General features: G+C 35.4%; 1 protein-coding gene across 3 annotated transcripts in view; it reads left to right on the forward strand.

Moving 5' to 3' along the window:
• CTNNA3 (catenin alpha 3) overlaps positions 1-23,272 on the forward strand; it is a 1,366,626-nt gene that overhangs the window by 306,217 nt on the left and 1,037,137 nt on the right. For all 3 annotated transcript variants that reach the window (XM_036222548.1, XM_036222546.1, XM_036222547.1), the window contains exon 6: positions 7,230-7,493. In XM_036222548.1, coding sequence (XP_036078441.1) covers positions 7,230-7,493 — 264 coding nt within the window. The remainder of the gene's footprint in view (positions 1-7,229; positions 7,494-23,272) is intronic.

The raw sequence follows: 23,272 nt of genomic DNA on the forward strand, positions 1-23,272 counted from the left end.
AAAATAAATAAGCTATAGTGCTTATATTCCGAAGAATTATAATGAAGTGAGGGAGACAGCATTATGAACAAATAGATTTTTAATTTGTTTTACTCAAATCTAAGAAGCTACTTCCTCAATCTATTGTTTCTAGATTTAGTAAAGAAGTTCATTAATAGCTTGTCAAATTCATTCATGAGTTCAAGATTTTTATCATGTATCCTACAATATCAATTTCCCTTTTTGAGGTAAAAGACTCCATATTTTTAGTTCCCTGATATAGAAGTAATACCGTCTTTCCAAATTGCTTATTTTTTAAAAAACTTATTTAATTCTCTTTTCTTAAATGATGGTGAGTATAATTATCCACAGTAATTCAAGTCCTATATTCTAGAGTGTGCATGTGTTTTTTGCTTGCTTGTTTGTTTTTCAAGAGTTCAGTATATTCCAATTTCTTGATGATTTACAATATAAATTTGACTCTTTGGGCTACCTCTTAAATTGATCAGGTTTATATCCTCAAGAAACAATTTATGCTGGTTCCCAGGTTCTTATTGTAATATTCACCCTGGATGAAGGCCTTATAACCTTTACACACATGGCTTCATCCTCATAGGTTGGTGATTCATAGATCTCTACTTCTAGCCTGGACTCTCCTCTGAATTCTAAATCCATGTATGTATATTTCCATTTGAATATTACGTTGCCATCTCACATTTGGCAGATAATGAAACGTACTTCAACTTTCTCTTGCAAACACATCATTCATTCTGTATTCCCTATATTGGTGAATGTATCAGTAGGTACACAATTGCTGAAACAATTTTCTAGATCCTTCTAAATACTTCCTTACCCATTCTAAATATCGGTCTTATTATTTTTACTTCCTAAATATTCCTGATTCATTCTATTACAGCCTAGCAATAATATTGAGCATTCAGGCACCCATCGTCTATAGCCTGGATTATTGCCTGGTCTCTCTGACTACAATTTTATTCTCTTTAATCTACTTAAAGGTCATTCCTAGAGCAACATTTTAAAATACATATTTGAGCTTGTTGCCCTTCCATCCAGTTCTTTACTGTGGCATCTGAGGTGTCTCTTGCTTACCTTTCTAACTGGATTCATCACTGTTCCTCCTTGGGTCCCCTGTACAGGCACACCTTAATTTATTGTGAGTCACTTTTGCACTTCACAGATATTATTTTTTTTTTTTTTTTTTTAATAAATTGAAGGTTTGTGGCAACCCTGCTTTGAGCAAGTCTGTCAGTGACATTTTCCAACAGCATTTGCTCTCTTCGTGTCTCTGTCACCTTTTGGAAATCCTCACAATATTTCAAACTTTTTCATTACTATTATATTTATTATAGTGATCTCTGATATTTGATGTTGGTATTGTAATTGTTTGGGGACACCACAAATAACACCCATACAAACTGATGAATTTAATAAATGTGTGTGTTCTAATTGCTCCACTGACTGCCCTGCCCCATCTCCCTCCCTCTCCTCGGATCTCCATATTCTCTGAGACACGACAGTATTGAAATTAGGCCAATTAATAATCCTATAGTGGCCTCTTAGTGTTCAAGTGACAGGAAGAGTCTTATACGTCTCACTTCAAATCAAAAGCTAGATAATGGTCTGGATAGAAGATCAAACCATTAACAACATTCTTTTAAGCCAAGGCTTAATCTAGTCCAAGGCACTAACTCTCTTCAATTCTGTGAAGGCTGAGCAAGGTGAGGAAGCTACAGAAGAAAAGTCTGAAGCTAGCGGAGGTTGGTTCATGAAGTTTAAATAAAGAAATCATTTCCCTAATATAAAAGTGCAAAGTGAAGCATCAGGTGCTGATGCGGAAACTGCAGCAAGTTATCCAGAAGAGCTAGCTAAACTAATTAATGAAGGTGGGTACGTTAACAACAGATTTTCAATATAGACAAAACAGCTTTATTTTGAAAGAAGATACTCTCTAGGACTTTCATAGCTTGAGAAGAGGAGTCAATGTCAGGCTTCAAAACTTTAAAAAACAGGCTGACCATTTTTTTAGGGGTTAATGTAGCTGGTGAGTTGAAGTTGAAGTCAATGCTCATTTACCATTCTAAAATCCTAGGGCCCTTAAGAATTATGCTAAATCTACTCTGCCTGTACTCTATAAATGGGACAACAAAGCCTGGATGACAGCACATGTTTACAACATGGTTTACCAAATATTTTAAGCCCACTGTTCAGCTCTTCTTAGAAAAAAGATTCAAAATATGACTGCTTATTGACAACACACCTGGTCACCCAGGAGCTCTGATGGAGATGTACAACAAGATTGATATTGCCATGCCTTCTTTCACAGCGTCCATTCTGCAGCTCACGGGTTAAGAGTAATTTTGACTTTTAAGTCTTATTTTTTAAGAAATACATTTTGGAAAGCTCTAACTTCCATAGATAACAATTCCTCTGATGGATCTGGGCAAAGTAAATTGATAACCTTCTGGAAAGTATTCACCATTCTAGATGCCATTAAAATATTCATAACTCATAGGAAAAGATTAAAATATCAACATTAAGAGGAGTTTAGAAGAAGTTGATTCTAACCTTTGTGGATGACTTCAAGGGGTTTAAGACTTCAGTGGAGGAAATAACTGAAGATGTGGTGAGAATAGCAAGAGAATTAGAATTAGAATTGGAGCCTAAAGACATGACTGAATTGCAAAAATGTCATGATAAAACTAATGTATAAAGAGTTACTTCTTATGGGTGAGCAAAGAAAGTGGTTTCTTGAGATGGAATTTTCTCTTGGTGAAGATGCTGTGAAGATTATTGAAGTAGAAACAAAGAATTTAGAATGTTATGTAAATTTGGTTGATAAAGCAGTGGCATGCTTTGAGAGGACCGACTCCAATTTTGAAAAAAGTTCTACTGTGGGTAAAATGCTATGAAACAACCTCACATGCTAAGAGAAATTGTTCATGAAAGGAAAAGTCAATTGATGCAGCAGACTTCATTGTCTTATTTTAAGAAATTGCCAGTGCACCACTGCCCTGATTGGCTAGCAGCCATCAACATCGAGGCTAGATCATCCACCAGCAAAAAGATAATAACTCACTGAAGGCTCAGATGATCATGAGCACTTTTTAGCAGTAAAGCCTTTTTAAATTAAGGTACATACATTGTTTTTTATTTAGATATAAAAACTACAGTATTACAGTTTTTTAAAAAATAATAAACTACGGTATTATAAACAAGACTTTTATGTGCACTGGGAAACAAAAAAAATCTTGTAACTGGTTTTATTGTGATATTAGCTTTATTGCATTGGTATGAAATTGAACTTCAATATCTGCAAGGTATCCTTACATCTGTGGTAGTGCCACCTGCAGAGGCCTGCATGCTTCTTCCTCTTTCGTGCTTCAGGTTTTTGCACATGCTAGTTTTTTGTTTGTTTGTTTGTTTGTTTGTTCTGCATTGTTTAAAGGGAAAATTCCAGTTATTTTTTAAGAGTCACCTTCTCTAATAAATTTTCTTTAGTCTCCTCAGACTGAGGGACTTTCCTCTATGCTATGAATAATTCTATTTTAACCCTTTAGAACTTTGTTTCCTGTTGTGACCTATAAGCTCTTTATTTTTGTATTCCTAATATGTATCGAACTGTCTGATGTATGCTAAGATCTCAACAATATTTGTTGAATGAGTGGTTGAATTAATTAGCTTGGAGATTCTCCATTTTTATACTTTTTATCTTTAAAATCCTGAAATATATTTTGTTTTCTTGCCAGGGTTAAAACTCATATGTTACTTTTCTACCCACTTGCACAGACTTGTAAGGTCTTCTTTTTTTAATCCCATCTGTGTATTTCTTCATCAGCTAGAAGCATTTAATGTCTACTTAACTTAGAAATCTCATGTGAGCTTTTTCTTATGGAGCATTTAAAAAAAGATATCAAATAAGTATTGATCTCCAAGGAGCTGAATTTTTTATACTTCTCCATCCAAAGAAATGTCAAATTGATCCTACCATTTAATTCCTATTTTGACGTGGTTTAAAATTTTGGGATGAATAGACAACATATGAATCTTCTAACTCATGGTTATCATTAGTTAAAATAAAACAAAACAAATATCGCCGTAACCTTTTGTTAGAAGGCTGGCATTCATTAGTTCCCCTTTTGCTTTTGCTTCTATTTATTACATTAACTTTACCCTTTAGGATGTCCTTTAGGAGAAACGGTATTGTCTTCTTTATTTCCTTTACCTATACTCTGTAACCTGCCTTTCTTTCTCTCACCAGCTGCCATAATATGTCACTTTCGTTATGTTCACCAAGCTTCTCCTTTTTCATGGGCTTTATCAACTTGCTATTTGGAAGAGCAGTACTCAGTAAAGATTCTGTAATTTCCTTGGGCAGAGATAACAAAGCTTAGGCTCAATGCCAAAAGTACAGTCGAGTTTTTTAAATTCCAAAGTTCTTGCAACATTAAAGTTACCACAGTTTACCATGAAATATATATAGCCACCATCAGAGAAAATAATATTTTTAACTTTAACCTTCCTCATAATAATGTATGTTCACAGACTTTCTCCTCTCAGAAACTACCCAAACATTGACACTGCCATTCTAGATAAAGAAGTATACATTACCTATAAGTCACTTTAGAGGGAATTATGCAATAAGTTTTGGTTATACTTTAATATGCAGATAATTTTATTAGCTTTTTTTGAATATTTATAGTTTTTATTGTTATTCCTCTGAGGAGTTGTGCATCCTTTTAAAACATTAAATTATTTATCCTCAGTTACACTGAGATATACATAGACAGTGTTATAAAATTGTGAGAAATATGAAAATCATGGAGACCATTACAAGCCAAAGACAGTACTCCAAGTCTGATAAAATTCAAGAATAAAATAATCCTGTACTCTTTATATAAGTCTCTACTGTTTTCCAAGTATATTCCATTTCTGATGTGCTACATACTCAATCTTATGTTTGCGGAAATGTCATTATCCCCATTTTATAGATGGAAAAACAGACATCGAAAGAGTAGAAGACTTACTCAGCTCCTAGTGCTAATGACAGAGCTGAAACTAGAACCCAGACCAGAAATATAAGGGAGAAATCATAGCAAGCCAAGCAAACCACGAAGTATCTTTTCTTGGTTAATTAGTGTGTATGAACAGTGGGTTGACAGCTACTTCTAACTGTCCTCCCTATATCTTATAAAGAAGTTAATCTTCTACCAAGCCTGCATAAAGTAGCAGACAGCCTTTATTTTCAGAAAGGAATGAACTAAAAATATAGTAGCACAGCCATTTATTAACCTCAGGCATCATTATTCCTTGGTGGCAGAGTCTTGTGAAAAATGCTCAGGATTTGCAAGACTTTGGTTTAGACCTCAGCTCTTTTACCAGCTTCCTAATCTTCTTACACTAAATATCTATTTAGTTGAAATGGGACTAATAACACCAGTCTTAATGCCTCCAAAGATGTTGTGATAATCAATAAAATACTATATCTAGAAGCAATTTATAAATTATGAGTCATTAGATAAATACAAGTCCTCATTCTTGTATAGCAAATGAGGAAGATATTTCCTGTGCAGAGATCAAGGTTTAGCATCACAGTGACTTAGGTTACAAGCACAAGAAATACCACCCTCTAGCTCTGTCACTTGGTTTAGGAACTTAAAGTCTAAATCTCTGTTTTCTCATCTTTAAAATGGCGAATAATATCTATTATGATTTTTTTTAAAATTAGGATTACATGAGATAGTGTACATAGAATGAATAAGCTATTGTTAAGATCCCTCAAAATAGTTTCATTTAAAATGAACTTTCTATTTATATTAATACTTTTAAATTTCCAGAAAAATTGCAAGGCTAGTACAGAGAATTCTCATTTACCTTTCTTCTGTTTTTTTTTTTCCCATTGTTATTCTTTCATTTGTTATAACAAACAACATATATTGATGCGTTATTGTCAGCTAAACTTCAGGCTTTATTTGGACTTCACCAGTTTTTCCTTGAATGTGATATTTATTTGTTTTCCAGGATCTAATACAGGGTACCACATTGCATTTAGGTGCCCCGTTTCCCCAGTCTCCTCTAACCTGTGAGAGTTTACCAGCTAGTTTTGCTGTTTTTCATGACCTTAACAATCTTGAGGAATAATGCTCAGGCCTCATGTAGGATCTTCCCCAACCTAGTTTTGTTTATTGTTTTTTCTCATGATTAGACTGGGATCTTGATTTGGAGAGAACACCATAGAGAGAAAGTGCCCTTCTTGTCATAGTATACCAAGGGGTATACAATATCCATGGGATATCACTAATGATGTTTACCTGCATCACTTGGTTAAGGTAGGGCTTGCCAGAGTTTTTCACTGTATTTTGAGCTAGTTTTCACTTATATAGAACCTTATCTTTCCTCTCTTCTCACTGTTTGGAAGGCTTTTCATTTATATTTACTATAAATGTCATCTCAGTGGAAATATCTTCTCTGACCACCCAAGATAAAGCAACTTTCCCCTCTTTAATTAGTCTCTATGATATTTTACTTTTGTTTTCTTCATAGCATTTATCACTACCTGAAATTGTCTTGTGTATTTGTTTACCCTGTTTAATGTAGGTGTCTAGGCACCCTACCCCTCAAACAAGAACATAAGCTGCAAGATCCTTGTAGGATTGTTCACAACTGTACACTCAACGTTTGGCACAAGGATTAGCATATGCTCAGTGCTCAGTAACTGTTGAATAAATGTCAAAGTTATGGGAGTAATTTATTAGTGAGTATTTTTGACAAAAAGTGGAAAATAGGCGAATGGTGGGAGGCTCAAATTAGTATTCTTAATTGAATTTGTTTAGTTTTAATGAAAATGTTAAATGTAATCATCAGCATTTGTGGAAATAGATAATCAGCATCCATATAATTCAAGTTCTCTTATAATTCACTTAATCATGTAATGCCAGAGTATTTTTCTGACTTATAAGGATATGACTGACAAATGTAAGATCTACTCAGTATTACACACCTGCTCCTTATGATCTTTATTTGCAAATTGGCTCAGCTTTCCTATTGTAGAACTTTTAATGGAATCTGAAGGAGTGTGAAAATAATTGTTGGCCTTGATTTTAACTTATACCTGATTTCTTAGTGTCTATATTATCTTTTCATATATATTGACAAAAAAAAATGGAATTTCTTTGTATAAATTTTCTCCCATAACTCATATAAGGCACATCTCTTTTTATTTCTCTCCTAAGGACTTAAAATCTCCAGATCAGAGGGATGAAATTGCAGGGGCCCGGGCATCTTTGAAGGAGAACTCCCCACTCTTGCATTCAATTTGTTCAGCTTGTTTGGAACATTCTGATGTTGCTTCCCTCAAGGCCAGCAAGGACACAGTCTGTGAAGAAATTCAGAATGCCCTCAATGTAATTTCAAATGCTTCACAAGGCATCCAGAATACTCAAGCTCCACCGGAACCTCAGGCAGCAACCCTGGGAAGTGCTCTTGATGAGCTTGAGGTAAGTTGTGAGAAGGGTAAAATGTGATTTGTTGTCCCAATATGAAAATAAACAGAAATAGGTTTTCAGATATGTATGTTAGAGTTTAGAGTAGGAGTAAATAAAAGTCCATTTATGCAATCAGTCTCTATTATCATCTTGTACCTTCCAGTGAATTTATTAGCAAGAAAATATTCTATCAGATTTTTTATTCCTTTACATCTCTACCAAGGAAGTCAATACATTTAAATTGAGGATTGTTAATGGGATTGAAATGATGGCTTTATTTTATATAGATAAACTTATGAAATATAGGATTTTTTCATCCCACAAATACTTATTATTGGCACTGTTCTTTGTATTTGGGATATACTCAATCGCCACCCTCAGAAGCTTACATTTTAGTAGGGGAATATAGGCAAAACCCAGCAATAAACATTGATAAGTAAATTGTATAGAATGTTACACTGAAAAAATGAGATGTTATCAAAAGCTTGAAGAAAGTTAGAGAATCAGGTAGATGGCGATCTAGAACAAAAGCTTAAAGCTATGCCTTAGTATTTAAGTGTCAGCACAGAAACTGAAGTGCCTGGGTGGGGAGGTTGAAGGAATGAGTATTAGGAGCTGAGGTCAGAGACTTAATAGGGTTAGGTCATGGAGGGCTGGGTAGGCTTTTAAGGACTCTGGCTTTTACTTTGAATAACTGTAATTCATTGTAAGGTTTTAAGCAGAGGTGTGACTCTGGAGAGTTGAGTCTTAAAAGGGTTACATTGACTGTGTGTGGCTCAGAGACTGAAGGTAAACAAAGGGAGAAGCTGAAAAATGGCCTCCAGACAGCTAAGTGTTCCAGCCTTCACCAGAGGCTATTGTAGTAACATGGGTTCCATCCTTACACTTTACACGTACCATCTCATTCCACCTTACATGTTAGTTTGGATGATGTGGCATCAATAAATATTAAGGCTAAATTTTGTAAGTAGAGCCAACTGAATTTGACAGAACACATGTGGGATATGAGAGAAAGGGAGGAGCCCTGGCTGGCGTTACAGGCTGGGTCCTCTAGAAGCACCCACCAGACAGAGTTTGGGACACTGTGTGATTAGGAATTAACATGAGTGAAGAGAAAGAGAAAGGGAACAGGACAGCAGAGGAAGAAGTCTCCCTGTAAGCCAGACCTAGAAAGCCTAGACCAATCAGTAGGGAGTTCTGGAAAGAAGATTGTTCTCGAGTTACCTTGTCATGCAGAAAAGCCAAGTCTTTTTGCCCCTTTCAGTCAATGGAAGCAGGTTTTCCTGTCCTGGTAAGAGTATGACCCCTAGGGGTCTGGAGTGTAGAGCAGCCCCTGCAACTGAAAAAGATACTGAAGAAACTGGCAGCTGGGGGCCATCTGCTGCGCTCACAGCTGGCCACCAAGTCCTACCTGGGAGGGGAAATGGGCAGTACACCTTTGTGTCTACCACAGATAATTAAAAAATTTTGTTTTGTTTTGTTTTTGGCTTGAGCAACTGGATGGACGAAGTTTTCATCAATCATGATAGAGAATACTCTGGGTGAAGCTGGTTTTGAGAATAACCTCAGAAACTCAATTTTCAATATGTTGAGTTTGAGATATTTATCAGACATTCAAGTATGATGTCAAAGATCATTGGCTACCCAAGTCAGACATATAGTTCATTAATCAGGGGCACTTAAGGATAAGGGTTCTGAATCCCAAACACCTAATTCCTATCTTAGCTGTGGTTTACTGCCTGTGTGACCTTAGGAAAGTAATTTAACTTTTAGTTTTCTCATCTATAAAATGGGGATAATAATAGAATCTATATCAATCATAGTGTTGTCAGAATCAGTGGATTAATGAAGCATATAAAATGCTTAGATTCTTTCATAATGAAGAATCAGCGCAATTAAAATTATTTAAGTTTTACTGATAACTTAAAACTAAACTAAACATATAACGTGTAATTCTCATATTATTTTTAGTTATATAACTTTCACGATACAATTATTAAAGACTTAATGCATTTAAATTCAGAATAACCTTTCTGCGTGCTTTTCTGTTAATTACATGTCTTTAAATAGGTCTCTTTTTCTAATTCATTATCATTCAATTTCTATGACTGACATCTATGTGAAAATTTATTAAATTCATAATTATTAGCATCTATGTGAAAATTTTAGGATCTATTTGTCTAAATAGGATAGAAGATTAGTGGTGATTCTTTAATAATACTTCATCATGTAATTTTTTGTCCTGTGTAATGAGCACTCAGTAAACTTGTCCATTAGTTATGTGTCTTGTCTTCATAAGAAAATTGAAAACTCCTGTGGGCAAGACTGTTTCTTACTAATTTTATACTGGTGATACTAATAGAATGTTAGGTCCACCATAATTAAAATGTAACATTTCTTGATCGCTAAACACCACTTAAACACTTACTATCACAGAGTCCCTATAAGATATGCATTTTAATTTTGTTTCAAAGAAAATAAAACCAAGACTTACATAGGTAATGTTACTTGCTCAAATGAGAAAGCTATTGAGTAATAGCAGCCAGGATGTGAACCTAGACTTTCTGTTTCTAACTTCTGTGCTATATCAAATTCTCATAGATAGAACTTAATGTGCTTAATTAAAAGTCAACACAATTTATGTTAAGATTGTTAGTCTCTATAAACCATCAGAGAAATGATAAATGTAATTAAGTCTAAAAGATTTAATAACTAGTTAGAGAAAAGGCCATTGTATGTGAGCCATTTAAGTAGAAATAGTCTGCATTTAGGGGGTGGCTAATATGGTGAGGTAAAGTTTTCTAGAGTGAACAGATAGGACTCTATATCATTTTTCACAGTAGTAAACAGAATGATGTCAAGGGATGCTTGCTTAAGTGGTCCAATTTATCCCTGACACTGCACTGTGTATTCCCAGGACTGTAGAAGACAGATTTCCAAGCTGTTATTCTTTCTGGGACTTCTCTTTTCTTTCTTTTCCTACTTTAGTTGAAAGTGGCCATTATGGATAAGAAATGGTAGTGGTTGGAGAGGAGGAGAAAGTGCGCGTGTGTGCGTGCCTGCGTGTGTGTGTGTGTGTGTGTGTGTGTGTGTGTGTGTGTGTAGTTTTGATGAAGTGGGTCTAGGAATAGTGATAGAATCTTCCCTTTCCCAAGATATGTGGCTGATTCACATCTTCTGAACAAGGCAGATGTGAATACCAAACATATTTCCCTGAAATCCTAATACTGTCTCAACAAACTTTAAAATTCAGTTTCAGTCAAAGGTAGAGGGATGTCCAAGATAGTATAAAATGCCTAAATTTTATATATACCTTTATATTCGAGTTACAAATAACTGCTGAGGCTGTCTGAACTAGATAAAGAAAAATTTATTGAGCATCTAGTCTTTTAAAATGATTTTGTATATTAAATGGTTGCACTTTATTTACAGGGAGCTGTACTGGTAAAGGATCCAAAATCACCTTTGCTCTATCTGGCTTCTGCAAATATAATGCTATGAGATAAATTGATGTAGTAAACACTCTGTTGGGAGTAAGTCTCATTAAATGTTTATGGGGCGGAAATGTATCAGAGCACTTACTCAACAACTACCTGCTGAAGCTTCATTAAATCTTTCATTCTGGTCCATGGCTGGTTGTGGATATGAAACCTGAGATTTATTGGTGGAGAAAATAGAAGTTTAATTTGAATAGTTTACAGGCTAAATCGATTGATTTATTGGAAGGGCTAATATGAATTATAGGGTGTTCTTTCCGCATTTGTGACTGAATGAGAGTTGAGAAGTGTCAGATTGTGGATTAACAGAATTTTGAAAATGTCTTTAAGCAAGAAACTTTGCCAGTGAAAATTGCTTTGAAAATCCAAGCCCATCAAGTCATACTTTCTCTTGTGCAGCAGCTGTTGTAATCATGGTCCATAAGAATTATCTAGATCCTCTTGTGATAAAGATTATAATAACAAAGAAGTCTTATAGTGTTTTCTCATTTTCAAAAAGCTGTCATATTTATTTTAATGTCTTCCTTTTTTGCATATTTATTTATGTATCATTGTTCCTATATTTCTTTATTCACTGTTGTATCTCCAGCATCTGGAGCAATGCTCTATGCATAGTAAGTGCTAGGTGAATATCAATGAATAAATGAAGGAAGAAAAAAAAGAATATATAGAGAAATTCTGTATGTCATTTTCTGATATTGGAGCAAAAAACATTTTCCCCTTAACCCTATTTTTTTTCTCTTTTTTCCATCTGGCAGTGTATGGTCTTGGGGTATTTTGCTCTACTTTACTTAGTTTTTATCTGGGACATGACTTTGTGATAAGTTAAACCACCAGAAACATATCTAAGTGATATGCTGCTCAGATTTTTTTCTGTGATAGGGGAGCATAAATGATATCGCTTATATGTGGGATATAAACCTTAAAGCAACAAACAAACACGAAGAACAGAGACTCATGGACATGGACAGTAGACTGACTAGTGGTTACCAGAGGGTAGGGAGAATGGGGAATGGTAGAGGTAGTTGGGTAAAATGAGTCAAAAATGTGGTAACAGAAGAAATCTAACTATGAGTGGTGAACATGCAATGCAAAATATATATGACTTACTGTTAAATTATTTTAAAAAATGATTTGGTTTCTAGAAATATAGTGAAATAAAAATGATGAATGAAATACTTTTAAATACGTAGATAATCTGATAGATGTGTTGGGGAAATATGAGACCAGCCAGATACAAAGAAAGCTGAAATCCAGACTAACAAGCCAGCACAAGCATTGCACTAGGAGATGTAGGTAATTTTTTTTCATTATGGCCTGCAGCTTGGAGTTTGAAAAACCATGAACTGAGGATAGAAGGCAAAGCCTATATACTACCAGCTGGGAAGTCACATGAGATCCTTTCATAAAGTGGAGACCTTAAATTTAAATATCTCATAGGATGAACAAGACAAACACTAGGCCCTACAGCAGGAGATAGTGGAAAGAAAGACCTGGCTGGCTTAACCTTGGCTCTGGGTAGCTCAGACAAAACAATAGAAAACATCTTGGAATTTCTAATCATAAATCTTTCCTTATCTGAATCTTGGGTCAGAATTCATATTATCTGTTTATCCTTGAATATTCCATATGAAAATTTAAAGTTGTCTTGTCTTGGCAGTACCTCCAAGTGCCTGCCAAAAATAAAGTCAGATTTTTTTTTCTTAACTTTACACCCAGTTCACAAAAAATTCTCAAGTGAAATAAGACTCACAACATGCACAAATAAGCAAACCACCATGAGTGAGACTTTGCAGAAGGAGCAAAGTACAGAATCGGATCTGCAAACACTGCAGATATTGAATGTAAATTTGTATGCTTAATATACATTTCCTTCATTTATTCATTATAGTTTGAGGAATATGATAAAGGAACAAAAGACTGTTGAAGTTGACCAGGCAGAACAATCTAAAATGAAAAACACAATCATAAAAAAATTCAGTGGTTATGCAAAATGGGAGATGAGAGAAAATTAATGATCTGAAGGATATATTTGAAGACGTTTCTTACAATGCACCATGGAGAGACACAAAATAAAAAAACAATTTTTTAAAAAAAAAAAAGCAGTTAAGATACATGGAAGATGGTATCAGTTCTAAAATATTCTAATATCATATTTAGAAGAAAGAAAGGTATAAAAAAGATGCTAAGAATTTCCTAGAATTGATGGAAGACACCAATCTTTACAGTTAAGGAAGCCCAAAAATTCCTAAGCAAGATATGTAAAAAGAAATTCATTTATATGTATTGTAGTGAAACTGAAGAACATCAAAGACAAAGAGAATATTTTTAAGAGAAAGTGTGGAGAATTTATTCTGAGCAAGATGGCAGAATAAGAGGCTCCTGACTCCTTCCAACCATGAGTATACTGAAGAAACAACTACACATGAATCAATTCTTTCTGAGAGAAAACCAGAAACTATTTGAGAGTCCCTACACATTGGATGACTGAGACTATACCTATATCAAAAGAGGTACTAAAAGCTTAGACACATTTTTACATTAATCACTCATAACACAGCACTATGCAATTGAGAGAGAGCCTCCACCTTCCAGCTACTCCTTGAGAGGCAAAATTTGGACCACATCTAGTGACCCAGTTCTTACGGCTGTTACCAGAGGGACTATCTCCTAACTTGCCCATATTTGGGAGCATATGGGGCACTAGTCCCTTGGGACTATAGAGAACAAAGAGGCAATTTTGAACAGGCATGCAAGCACTTCCTCTGGCTCAGTGTAAAGAGAGTAGGTAATAAAGCCCAACTTTCAGCTTATCCTTGGAAGGAGTTAGACTGTACATATAATGTCCTAACTTTTCCAACTACTGACCAGGGTCTAGCTTCTAACTCACCTGCCTCTGGGAGCTGACCGAACTGGTGATTACTGGTCCCTTAGGAGTCTGAACAGATGTGTGTGCATTTTCCACACTTCCCATACTTTCCAGGACTCTGAGATGAAATTAAGTGCTAGTTAATGTTAGGTTAGTTAATTAGAGAGTGTCTTAGTGAGAAATATAGATAAAAAGCATGGAGGAAAAAGAAATACGGAGGTATCGAAGAGACTGTGTAATATGAGTAGACAATTCATACTTCATACTGATTGGAATCTAGTTTAGGAAAGTTTGTTTAAGGCATATTATAGAGGGCCTCAAAGCACTTTTTATTTTCTTTATTACTGTTTACTGACTATCCCATAAACAGAGTGGACAGTTTGCTACCTGATATAATGTACAAAACTTGGCATGTAACAGAACAAACACATTTCGGATATCCATGGAAGCTTTACTAAAATGGATTCAAGGAAATAAAGAAAAGTTTAATAAATTCCGTAAAGTAGAAAAGAGGCACCATAAGAATGATATTAGGACATATCTTCTTTGTATTTTTCAATCTAACTTTTAAAAATCTGACTTTCTATTCCCTGTAAAGTTTTTTGGTAGTTAAGATTACGATTTAATTATTTTAAATTTATTAATGTTTGCCATTTTTTATTAACTCCTACTTTCTGATTTCTAAAGGTTAATTTTGCTGTTCTTTTATAATATCTTTAGTACAACTATTTAGTTTATTTTTGTTTTCCTCATTTTGTTTTGCTTCCTTGTTTTAAAATTTATTCATGGTGTTATTTTTTCCTCTATACATCTGACATTTGATAGGCAGTACTTCTCTGTTTTATTTCCTTAAAATAGGTACCAATTTATGTGCGTGTGTGTGTGTGTGTGTGTGTGTGTGTATGCCTAAGATTCTAGTTTCCTTCAGCTACTATATATTGAACTCCCTTTACTCCATCTACCTCCCTCCTCCTTCCCCATTCTCCTATCCTCTGGTAACCACTAGTCCCTTGTCCATGTCCATGAGTCTCTGTTTGTTTATTCTGTTCATTTGCTGCTTTTAGATTTATATTCCACATATAAGCGATATCATGTAATTTTCAACGTTTTCTGTCTGGCTTATTTCACTTAGCATGATTATCTCAAGGTCCATTCATGTTGTCACAAATGGCAGTATTTCATCGCTTCTTATGACTCAATAGTATTCCATTGTATATATGTACCACAGCTTCTTTAGCCAATCTATCATAGGACACTTTGGTTGCTTCCATGTCCTGGTCACAGTGAATAATGCTGCTCTGAATATCGGTGTGAAAATATCTTTTTATATATGAGTTGTCAAGTCTTTGGGGTAAATATCCAGTAGAGGGATTGTTGGATCATATGCTAGATCAATTCTTAGTTTTTTGAAACACCTCCACACTGTTTTCCATAGTGGCTGTACCAATTTGCAGTCTCACCAGCAGTGTATGAGGGTTCCTTTTTCTCCGCATGCTCTCCATCATTTGTCATTACTTGTCCTATTGATTATAGCTATTCTAACAGGTGTGAGATGGTATCTCATTGTGGTTTTGATTTGCATTTGATTGAGCATCTTTTCATATGTTTTTTGGCCATTTGTATGCCTTCTTGGGAGAAGGGTTGTTCAGGTCCTCTGCCCATTTTTTAATTCCATTTTTTCTTTTTTGTTGTCGTTATTGAGTTGTATGAGTTCTTTGTATAATTTGGATATTAGGCCCTTATCGGAGGCATTGCTTTCAAATATAATTACCCATTCTGATTGTTGTCTCTTTACCTTGTTGACGGATTCTTTTGCTGAGCAGGAGATTTTTAGTTGGATGTACTCTCCTTCATTTATTTTAGCTTTTACTTCCTTTGCTTTTGAGGTCAAATTCATAAAATCCTCTTTAAGTCCAAGGTCCATGAGTTTAGTTCCTATGTTTTCTCCTATGCAATTTATTGTTTCAGGTCTTATACTCTAATCCTTAATCCATTTCGATCTAATTGTATTGTTTTGCAACTGGCTTTCCAGTTTTCCCAGCACCGTTTATTGGAGAAGCTTTCCTTTCTCCACTGCATGTTTTTGGCTTTTTTGGTCGAAAATTATTTGCCCGTATTAGCATGGGTTTACGTCTGGACTCTCGAGTCTGTTCCACTGGTTCATGTGTCTGTTTTGTGGTCAGTACCATGCTGTTTTGATTACTGTTGTTTTGTAGTACAATTTGAAGTCAGGTAGAGTGATGCCTCCAGCTTCGTTCTTTTTTCTCAGGATGGCTTTGGTGATTTGGGGTCTTTTGTGCTTCCATACAAATCTGATGGTTTTTTGTTCTATTTCTTTAAAGAGTGCCGATGAGTTTTTGATGGGGATTGCATTGCATCTGTATAATGCTTTAAGTAATACAGTCATTTTAACTTTGTTGATTCTTCCAACCCAAGAACACGGAATCTCTTTCCATTTCTTTCTGCTTCTTTGATTTCTTTTAATAGAGTCTTGTAGTTTTCATTATATAGGTCCTTCACATGCTTTATTAAATTAATTCCTAGGTACTTTTTTGTTGTTGTTGCAGTTTCAAAATGAACTATTTTCCCTACTTCTTTTTCTGACACTTCATGACTAGAGTATAGGAACACTGTGCGTTATTGAACATTGATTTTATATTCAGAAACTTTATTGTATTTTCTTATTGTTCCTAGAAGTGTTCTTGTGGAATCTTTAGAGTTTTCTATATAGAGAATCATGTCATCTGCAAATAGTAACAGTTTGACTTCTTTGTTTCCTATTTGGATGCCTTTTGTATCTTTCTCTCACCTGATTGTATTAGCTAGGACCTCCAATATTATATTGAACAATAGTAGCCATGATAGACAGCCTTGCTTTTTTCCTCATCTTAGAGCAAAGGTTTTTAGTTTTTCACCATTAAGTGTAATGTTGGCATATATTTATGATGTTAAGGTACTTTCCTTTTTTACTGATTTTGTTAAGTGTTTTGATCATAAATTGATGCTATATCTTGTCGAAGGCTTTTTCTGCATCTACTGATATGATCATATGATTCTTATTCTTTAATTTGTTTATATGGTGTATCAAATTGATTTGCTTATGTTGAACCATCCCTGTGCCCCTGGGATGAAGCTTACTTGATCGTGGTGTATAATTTTTTGAACAAATTGTATTCGGTTAGTATCTTATTTAGGATTTTGCATCAGCATTCATGAGAGATATTGGTCTGTAGTTTTTTTTGTGTGTATGTTGTTATCCTTACCAGATTTTGGTATTGGAATAATATTGGCCTCATAAAATGAGTTTGAAAGTTTTGCCTCCTCTTTGAATTTTTTGGAAAAGTTCAAGGAGAATATGTATTAAGTCTTTGAATATTTGGTAGAATTCACTGGTGAAGCCATCTGGTCCTGGACTTTTACTTTTCAGTAGGTTTTTGATAATTGTTTCAATTTCCATACTGCTGATCAGTCTATTTAGATTTTCCAGTTTTACCGATTCAGTCTAGTAAGAGTGTATTTTTCTAAGTCCTGGTCCATTTCTTCTAGGTTATTAATTTGGTATTATATACTTTTTCATAGCATTCTTACATGATCTTTTGTGTTTCTGTGATGTCACTCATAATTTCCCCTCTTTCATTCCTGATCTTGTTTATTTGTGTCCTTTCTCTTTTTTCTTTAATGAGTCTAGCCAGGGGTTTGTCAATTTTATTAAGCTTCTGAAAGAACCAGCTCTTTGTTGTATTTATTTTTTCTATTTTTTTTCAATTTTGTTTATTTCTGCTCTAATTTTGATGTTTTCTTTCCTTCTGCTGACTTTAGGCTTCATTTGCTCTTCCTTTTCTAGTTTTTGAAGATGAAGCATTAAATTGTTTATTTGGGCTTGTTCTTGTTTTTGGAGATAGGATTGTAATGATATGAACTTTCCTCTTATGACCGCTTTTGCCTTGTTCTAAAAGTTTGGATATGTTGTACTATCATTTTCATTCATTTCTATGTAACTCTTGACCTCTTTTTTTACTTTTTCTCTGACCCAGTTATTCTTCAGTAGCATGTTTTTAATCTCCATGTATTTGTGGTTCTTCCTGATTTCTTTTTACAGTTGATCTCTAGTTTCAAAGCATTATGATTAGAGAATATGGCTGATATGATTTCAACCCTCTTATATTTGTTGAGGCTATCTCTGTGTCCCAGTATGTGGTAGATTCTTGAGAATGTTCCATGTGCACTAAAGAAGAATGGCTAAGCTGCTGTTATGGGATGGAAGGCTTTGTATATGTCAGTTATGTCCATTTGGTCTAATGTGTCATTTAAGGATGTTATTTAGTTATTGATTTTCTGTTTGGATGATCTGACAGTGGGGTATTTAGGTCCCCTACTACGATAATGTTTTGGTCTGTTTCTCCCTTTAGTTCTGTTAGTAATTGCTTTACATGTTTCAGGGCTCCCCGATTGGAGGCATAGATATTAATAAGTGTTACGTCTTTTTGGTGCTTGATTTCCATTATAATTGAGAAGTGTCCCTCAGTATCTTTCTTTACCTATTTTATTTTGAAGTCTATTTCATCTGATATTAGTACTACTACTCCTGCATTTCTCAGAATGCCATTTACTTGAAATATCATTTTCTACACTTTCACTCTAAGTCTATGTTTGTCTTTGGAACTGAGCCGTATCTCCTGGAGGCAGCATATGGTTGGATTTTGTTTTTTGATCCATTCTGCAACTCTGTGCTGTTTTATTGGCGAGTTCAGTCCATTTACATTTATGGTGATTGTTGAAGTATGAGATCTTCTTATAGCCATTTTATCTTTTGCTTTTTGGTAGCTTGGTGTTTCCATCGCTTACTTGTCTCTGTGTTTCTGTTTTCTTTATTTTGGTTAGGTTTTGTGGGTTTATCCTTTGTTTCTTCTTGTTTTATATTATATACTTTAGTTCTGTATCTTTGGTGTGTGGTTACCATTACAAATATGAAAAGGATAGTTATATATATACAACTGTCCATTTTCTTCTGCATGTGCCTTATCTCCATTTTTCTGTTGTGACTTTGGATCTTTGAATCCTCCCTTTTTCAGTCATTGTTGTCTCAATTTGTCACTATGTGTGCTGAACATTCAATACTATCTTGCTACAGCAATTCTCTTATTATTTAAGCTTATAATGCCATGTTCTTAGTAAGAGTTGCACTCCTCTGCTTCTATTTATCTGATAGTCACTTTACTCCTAATTATGGGTTTTGTTTTGTTTGGTTTTTGTCATTTTGTTTTAGGTGAGCTGACCCCTTTCAGTATTTCCTGGAGTGCAGGCCTCGTAGTGGAGAATTTCCTCAATTTTTGTATATCCGGAAAGGTTTTAATTTCTCCATATCTAAAGGAAGGCTTAGCTGGATCCATTATTCTAGGCTGGTAGTTCCTTTCACTTAATAGTTTAAATATTTGATTCCATTCCTTTCTGGCTTGTCAGTTTAACACTGAGAAGTCTGAGGATAATCTAATGGGTTTTCCTTTATAAGTTACCATTTTCATCTCCCTGGCTACTCTGAGAATTCCATCTTTGGTGTTTATTTTTGATATCTTTAATTCAATATGTCTTGGTGAAGGCCTTTTTGGGTTGAGATAATTGGGTGTTCTGTTGACTTCTTGAATTCCAAGCTCCAGCTCATTCCGAGATTTGGGAAATTCTCATCAACTATTTGTCTGAAAATGCCTTCTAGTCCTTGTTTTTTTTCCTTGCCTTCAATAATGCCTCTTATTCTTATGTTTCCTCTCCTGATGATATCAGCGTATTCTCGAATTTTTCTTTCATTATTTTTCATTCTTCAGTTTCTCTCTTCTTCTTTCTGATTTATTTCTAGATTTCTGTCTTCGATATCACTGATCCTTTCCTTTATTTGGCCGACTTCATTTCCCAAGCTTACTATTTCACTTTTTAACACTAGTAGTGTGTTTTTATCTCCCGAAGATCTATTCTGTTCTTTTTGAGAGTTTCGATCTCCTTGCTCTGCTCATCTAGTTGTTTTTTCAATTCCTGAAATTGTTGATATGACTCGTTTCGGAACGCACTAAGTTTTTTCAGAAGTACCATCATCAATTCTCTGTCATTTAAGTCGTATATTTCTATGCCTGTAAGCTTATTTTCTTGAGATGTTTCTCTTTCTTTCTGAGATACCTTGTTATCTTGGTTGCCCATGGTATTTAATAGGCTATTTCTGTGCCTTGGCATTAATGGAAATGTATTCTGCTTTTTTTTCCAGAAAGATTTATTTCTCAAGTCTCTCTTTAGTCTGCTACAAAGAAGGCATTTTTCTTTTGATTTCCAGTAGGTGGCATCCAAGCCTCTTGGATGCCTGCTTTATTTAAAGCCTAAATAATGCCTTTTTTATTTTCTCGTAGATATTTAATCACACTCACTACCCTCAGTTTCAGTCCCTGCCAGTGTCAGCTATAGTCTCAGCAGCATTTGCTCAGATTCCCCTGGAACTTCATGGTGATCGGTCTAGGAGGATATAGGGGGAGAGTCGTCTGTGTTGGGAGTTGGGGGTCTGCAGCTCAGCCTCAGTTTTGCAACCGTGGCTGGTAAAAGTCAACTGTTGTTGTTCTGCGGTCCCATCCTGCTTCTCTGCTTTCTGCTCTGATGATCGGACCCAGCCATTGACTGCATGGAACTCCCAGCACTTCCAGTGAGGGTTTTCAGGGAAGTTGCCACACCTTTACCCCTCCTCCTGTTCCTACAATGAGTCTGGAAGCTGCAAGAGGCAGCTTCTTTATTTCTCTGAGTCCACTGCCCAACACCCAGGGTTTTGACCTGTGGTAGCTCTTATGCGCAGATACCATGCTCAGACGTGTTGGTGTGCAGTTTGGGTGTTTTTGTTTGTTTGTTTGTTTGTTTTAGATGTTAAGCTTATTGTTTTTCAAGGGGAGAGATCTGAAGATATCGCTCAGTCTACCACGTTTCTTCTTTTGTATTTCTTAATCCTTTTGCTTTTTTCCATCATCCCACCCAACTCCCCTCCCGTCTAATAGCCCCAAAATAATCTCTGTATTTCTGAGTTTGTTTCTGTTTTTGTTTTTACTGTTTTTTTTTTTTTAATTTTGTTCTTTAGGTTCTGTATGTGCACAAAATCATGTGGTGTTTGTCTTTCTCTATCGGACTTACTTCATTTAGCGCAACCCTCTAGGTCCATCAAAACAATATATTTTTCCATTCCCTTGTTTTTAGGTTGTGTGTGTCTGTTAATCTGAAGTGAGTGTTTTGTAGGCAGCATATGTAGGAGTCTTGTTTTATTATCCATTCAGCAACTCTATCTTTTGGTTGGAGCACTTAATTCTTTTCCATTTGAGATAGTTGTTTATAAATATGTAGTTATTACCATTTTTTTGTTCATGAGTTTGATACATATTTTTTCTTCTTAAAGAAATCCCTCCAAAATTTTCTGCAATAGTTGTTTGGTGTTGATGAATTCCTTTAGCTTATTTTTGTCTGGGAATCTCTTTATCTGTCCTTCGACTCTAAATGATAGCTTTGCTGGATAAAGTACTCTTGGTTGTAGATGCTGGGTTTTTATCACTTTGAATAATTTGTGGCAAGCCCTTCTATCCTACAAAGTTTCTTTTGAGAAATCAACTGGCAGTCTCATGGGTGCTCCCTTGTAGGTAACTAACTGCTTTTCTCTTGCTGCTTTTTAAGATTCTCTCTTTTTATTTAACCTTTGGAATTTTAATTATAATGTGTCTTGGTGTGGGCCTCTTCAGCTTCATTTTTTTTTTTTTTTTTTGAGCAGGTTAGGGAAGTTTTTCATCATTTTTTCTTCAAATAGCTTTTCTACTTCTTGTTCTCTGTCTCTTCCTATTACACTTATGTTATCACATTTAATTTTGTCCCAAAGATTCCTTAAATTATTATTATAGTCTGGACTTATTTTTTTCTTGCTGTTCTGATTGGGTGTCCTTGGCTTCCCCATCCTCTATACTGGTGGTTTGATCCTCTTCTTCATCCGCTCCATTAATTTCCTCTAATATACCGTTTATCTCAGATAATGTATTCTTCATTTATGACTGGTTCCCTTTTATAATTTCCATTTCAATTTTTATTTTTTTTTATCTCTTTGTTAATGTTCTCACTGAGTTCATCTGCACTTCCGCTAAGTTCATTGAGCATTTTTATAATCATTGTTTTGAATTCTGCATCTGTTAGATTGCCTGATTCCATTATTCCTGAATCTCTGTTCTATTCCATCATATGGTTTCTACTTCTTTGTTTTCCCATTTTGGCTGCCTTTCTGTGTCTGTTTCTGTGTACTAAGCAAAGCTCCTAAATCTCTCTGTTTTATTAGCATGGTTTGTGTAGTAGGCATCCAGTGACACAGTCCTGAGAGGGGTTCAGCAGCAGGCCAGTTATAGCTCCAGCCTGTGCCTATCCACGGCCACCTGTTAAGATTCAGCAAGCAATCCACATATGCTGTGCTTATAGTTGCTGCAAGAAAGCACAGCAGAAACTGAGGCCAGCTGCCATAAGCATGGGTCTTGGAGCATGCTCAGCAAGGAGCACCTGCCTCGCCAAGGACACAACTGAATGTAGCTTGGGTGGGCCCCTGAGCTGGGGAAGGCAGAGTTTCAGGAAATCCTCTGGTTGGGGCAAGCTCTGTTATCCAGTTTGATGATATCTCAGCTATGGTGGTGCTATGTCTGCACACTAGGAGAGGGGAGGGCTTAACAGAGAATCAATGGATTCCCCTAGCACTTCTGCCCAGGAGAGAGCCTCACCTCTGGCTCTCGCTCCAACAACTCGGTATCCCCCTGAAATTTCCTAGTGATCCCCCCGCTCCTACCAGCAGCCAACTGGTCGCTGGTGCTCAGAGCTAGTAAGTCTGTCACTGCGAAAGTCTGGTCATGGCCACGTCCCCTTTAAGAGTAATGTCTGTACTGCCAGCTGCCGCAGCCTCTGTCCCACTCTGTTGCTCTGGACTGTGTAGCCTCAAAACCTGGCCTCGTCCCATCTTCTCTTGTTGCAGGGTAATTTATTTCTCTCTCTAGTTGTTCATCTAGATCCCAGGCGACCCTGCTCAGTGTTTGCTCCATGTTTCCATCACAACTTTGTTGTGGTCATAAGAGCAGATGAACTATCTTCTACACCATTTTGACTTCTCTCCCTTAAACATTTTAAAAATGGTTTTTGCTTGTTATTTTTTAAAATTAATATCTAGCTTTGCTGAATTTTGGTCAGAAAATGTAGATTTTATTTGAGAAGTTTTTTTATTTTTGGAATTTTCTCAAAACTTGTTGAGATTTTATTTGTAGCTTATTTAATTTATGTTTTTTGAAAGTTTTCATATATATTTGAAAAAATGTGTATTCACTGTTCAATAGACAGTTCTAAAAAATAGATTTTCTTGAGCTTCTTAATTTTAATAAATAAGTTATCTGCATCCT

This window comes from Rousettus aegyptiacus, unplaced genomic scaffold, assembly GCF_014176215.1.
Source record: "Rousettus aegyptiacus isolate mRouAeg1 unplaced genomic scaffold, mRouAeg1.p scaffold_m13_p_6, whole genome shotgun sequence".
In the NCBI taxonomy this organism is placed as follows: Eukaryota; Metazoa; Chordata; class Mammalia; order Chiroptera; family Pteropodidae; genus Rousettus; species Rousettus aegyptiacus.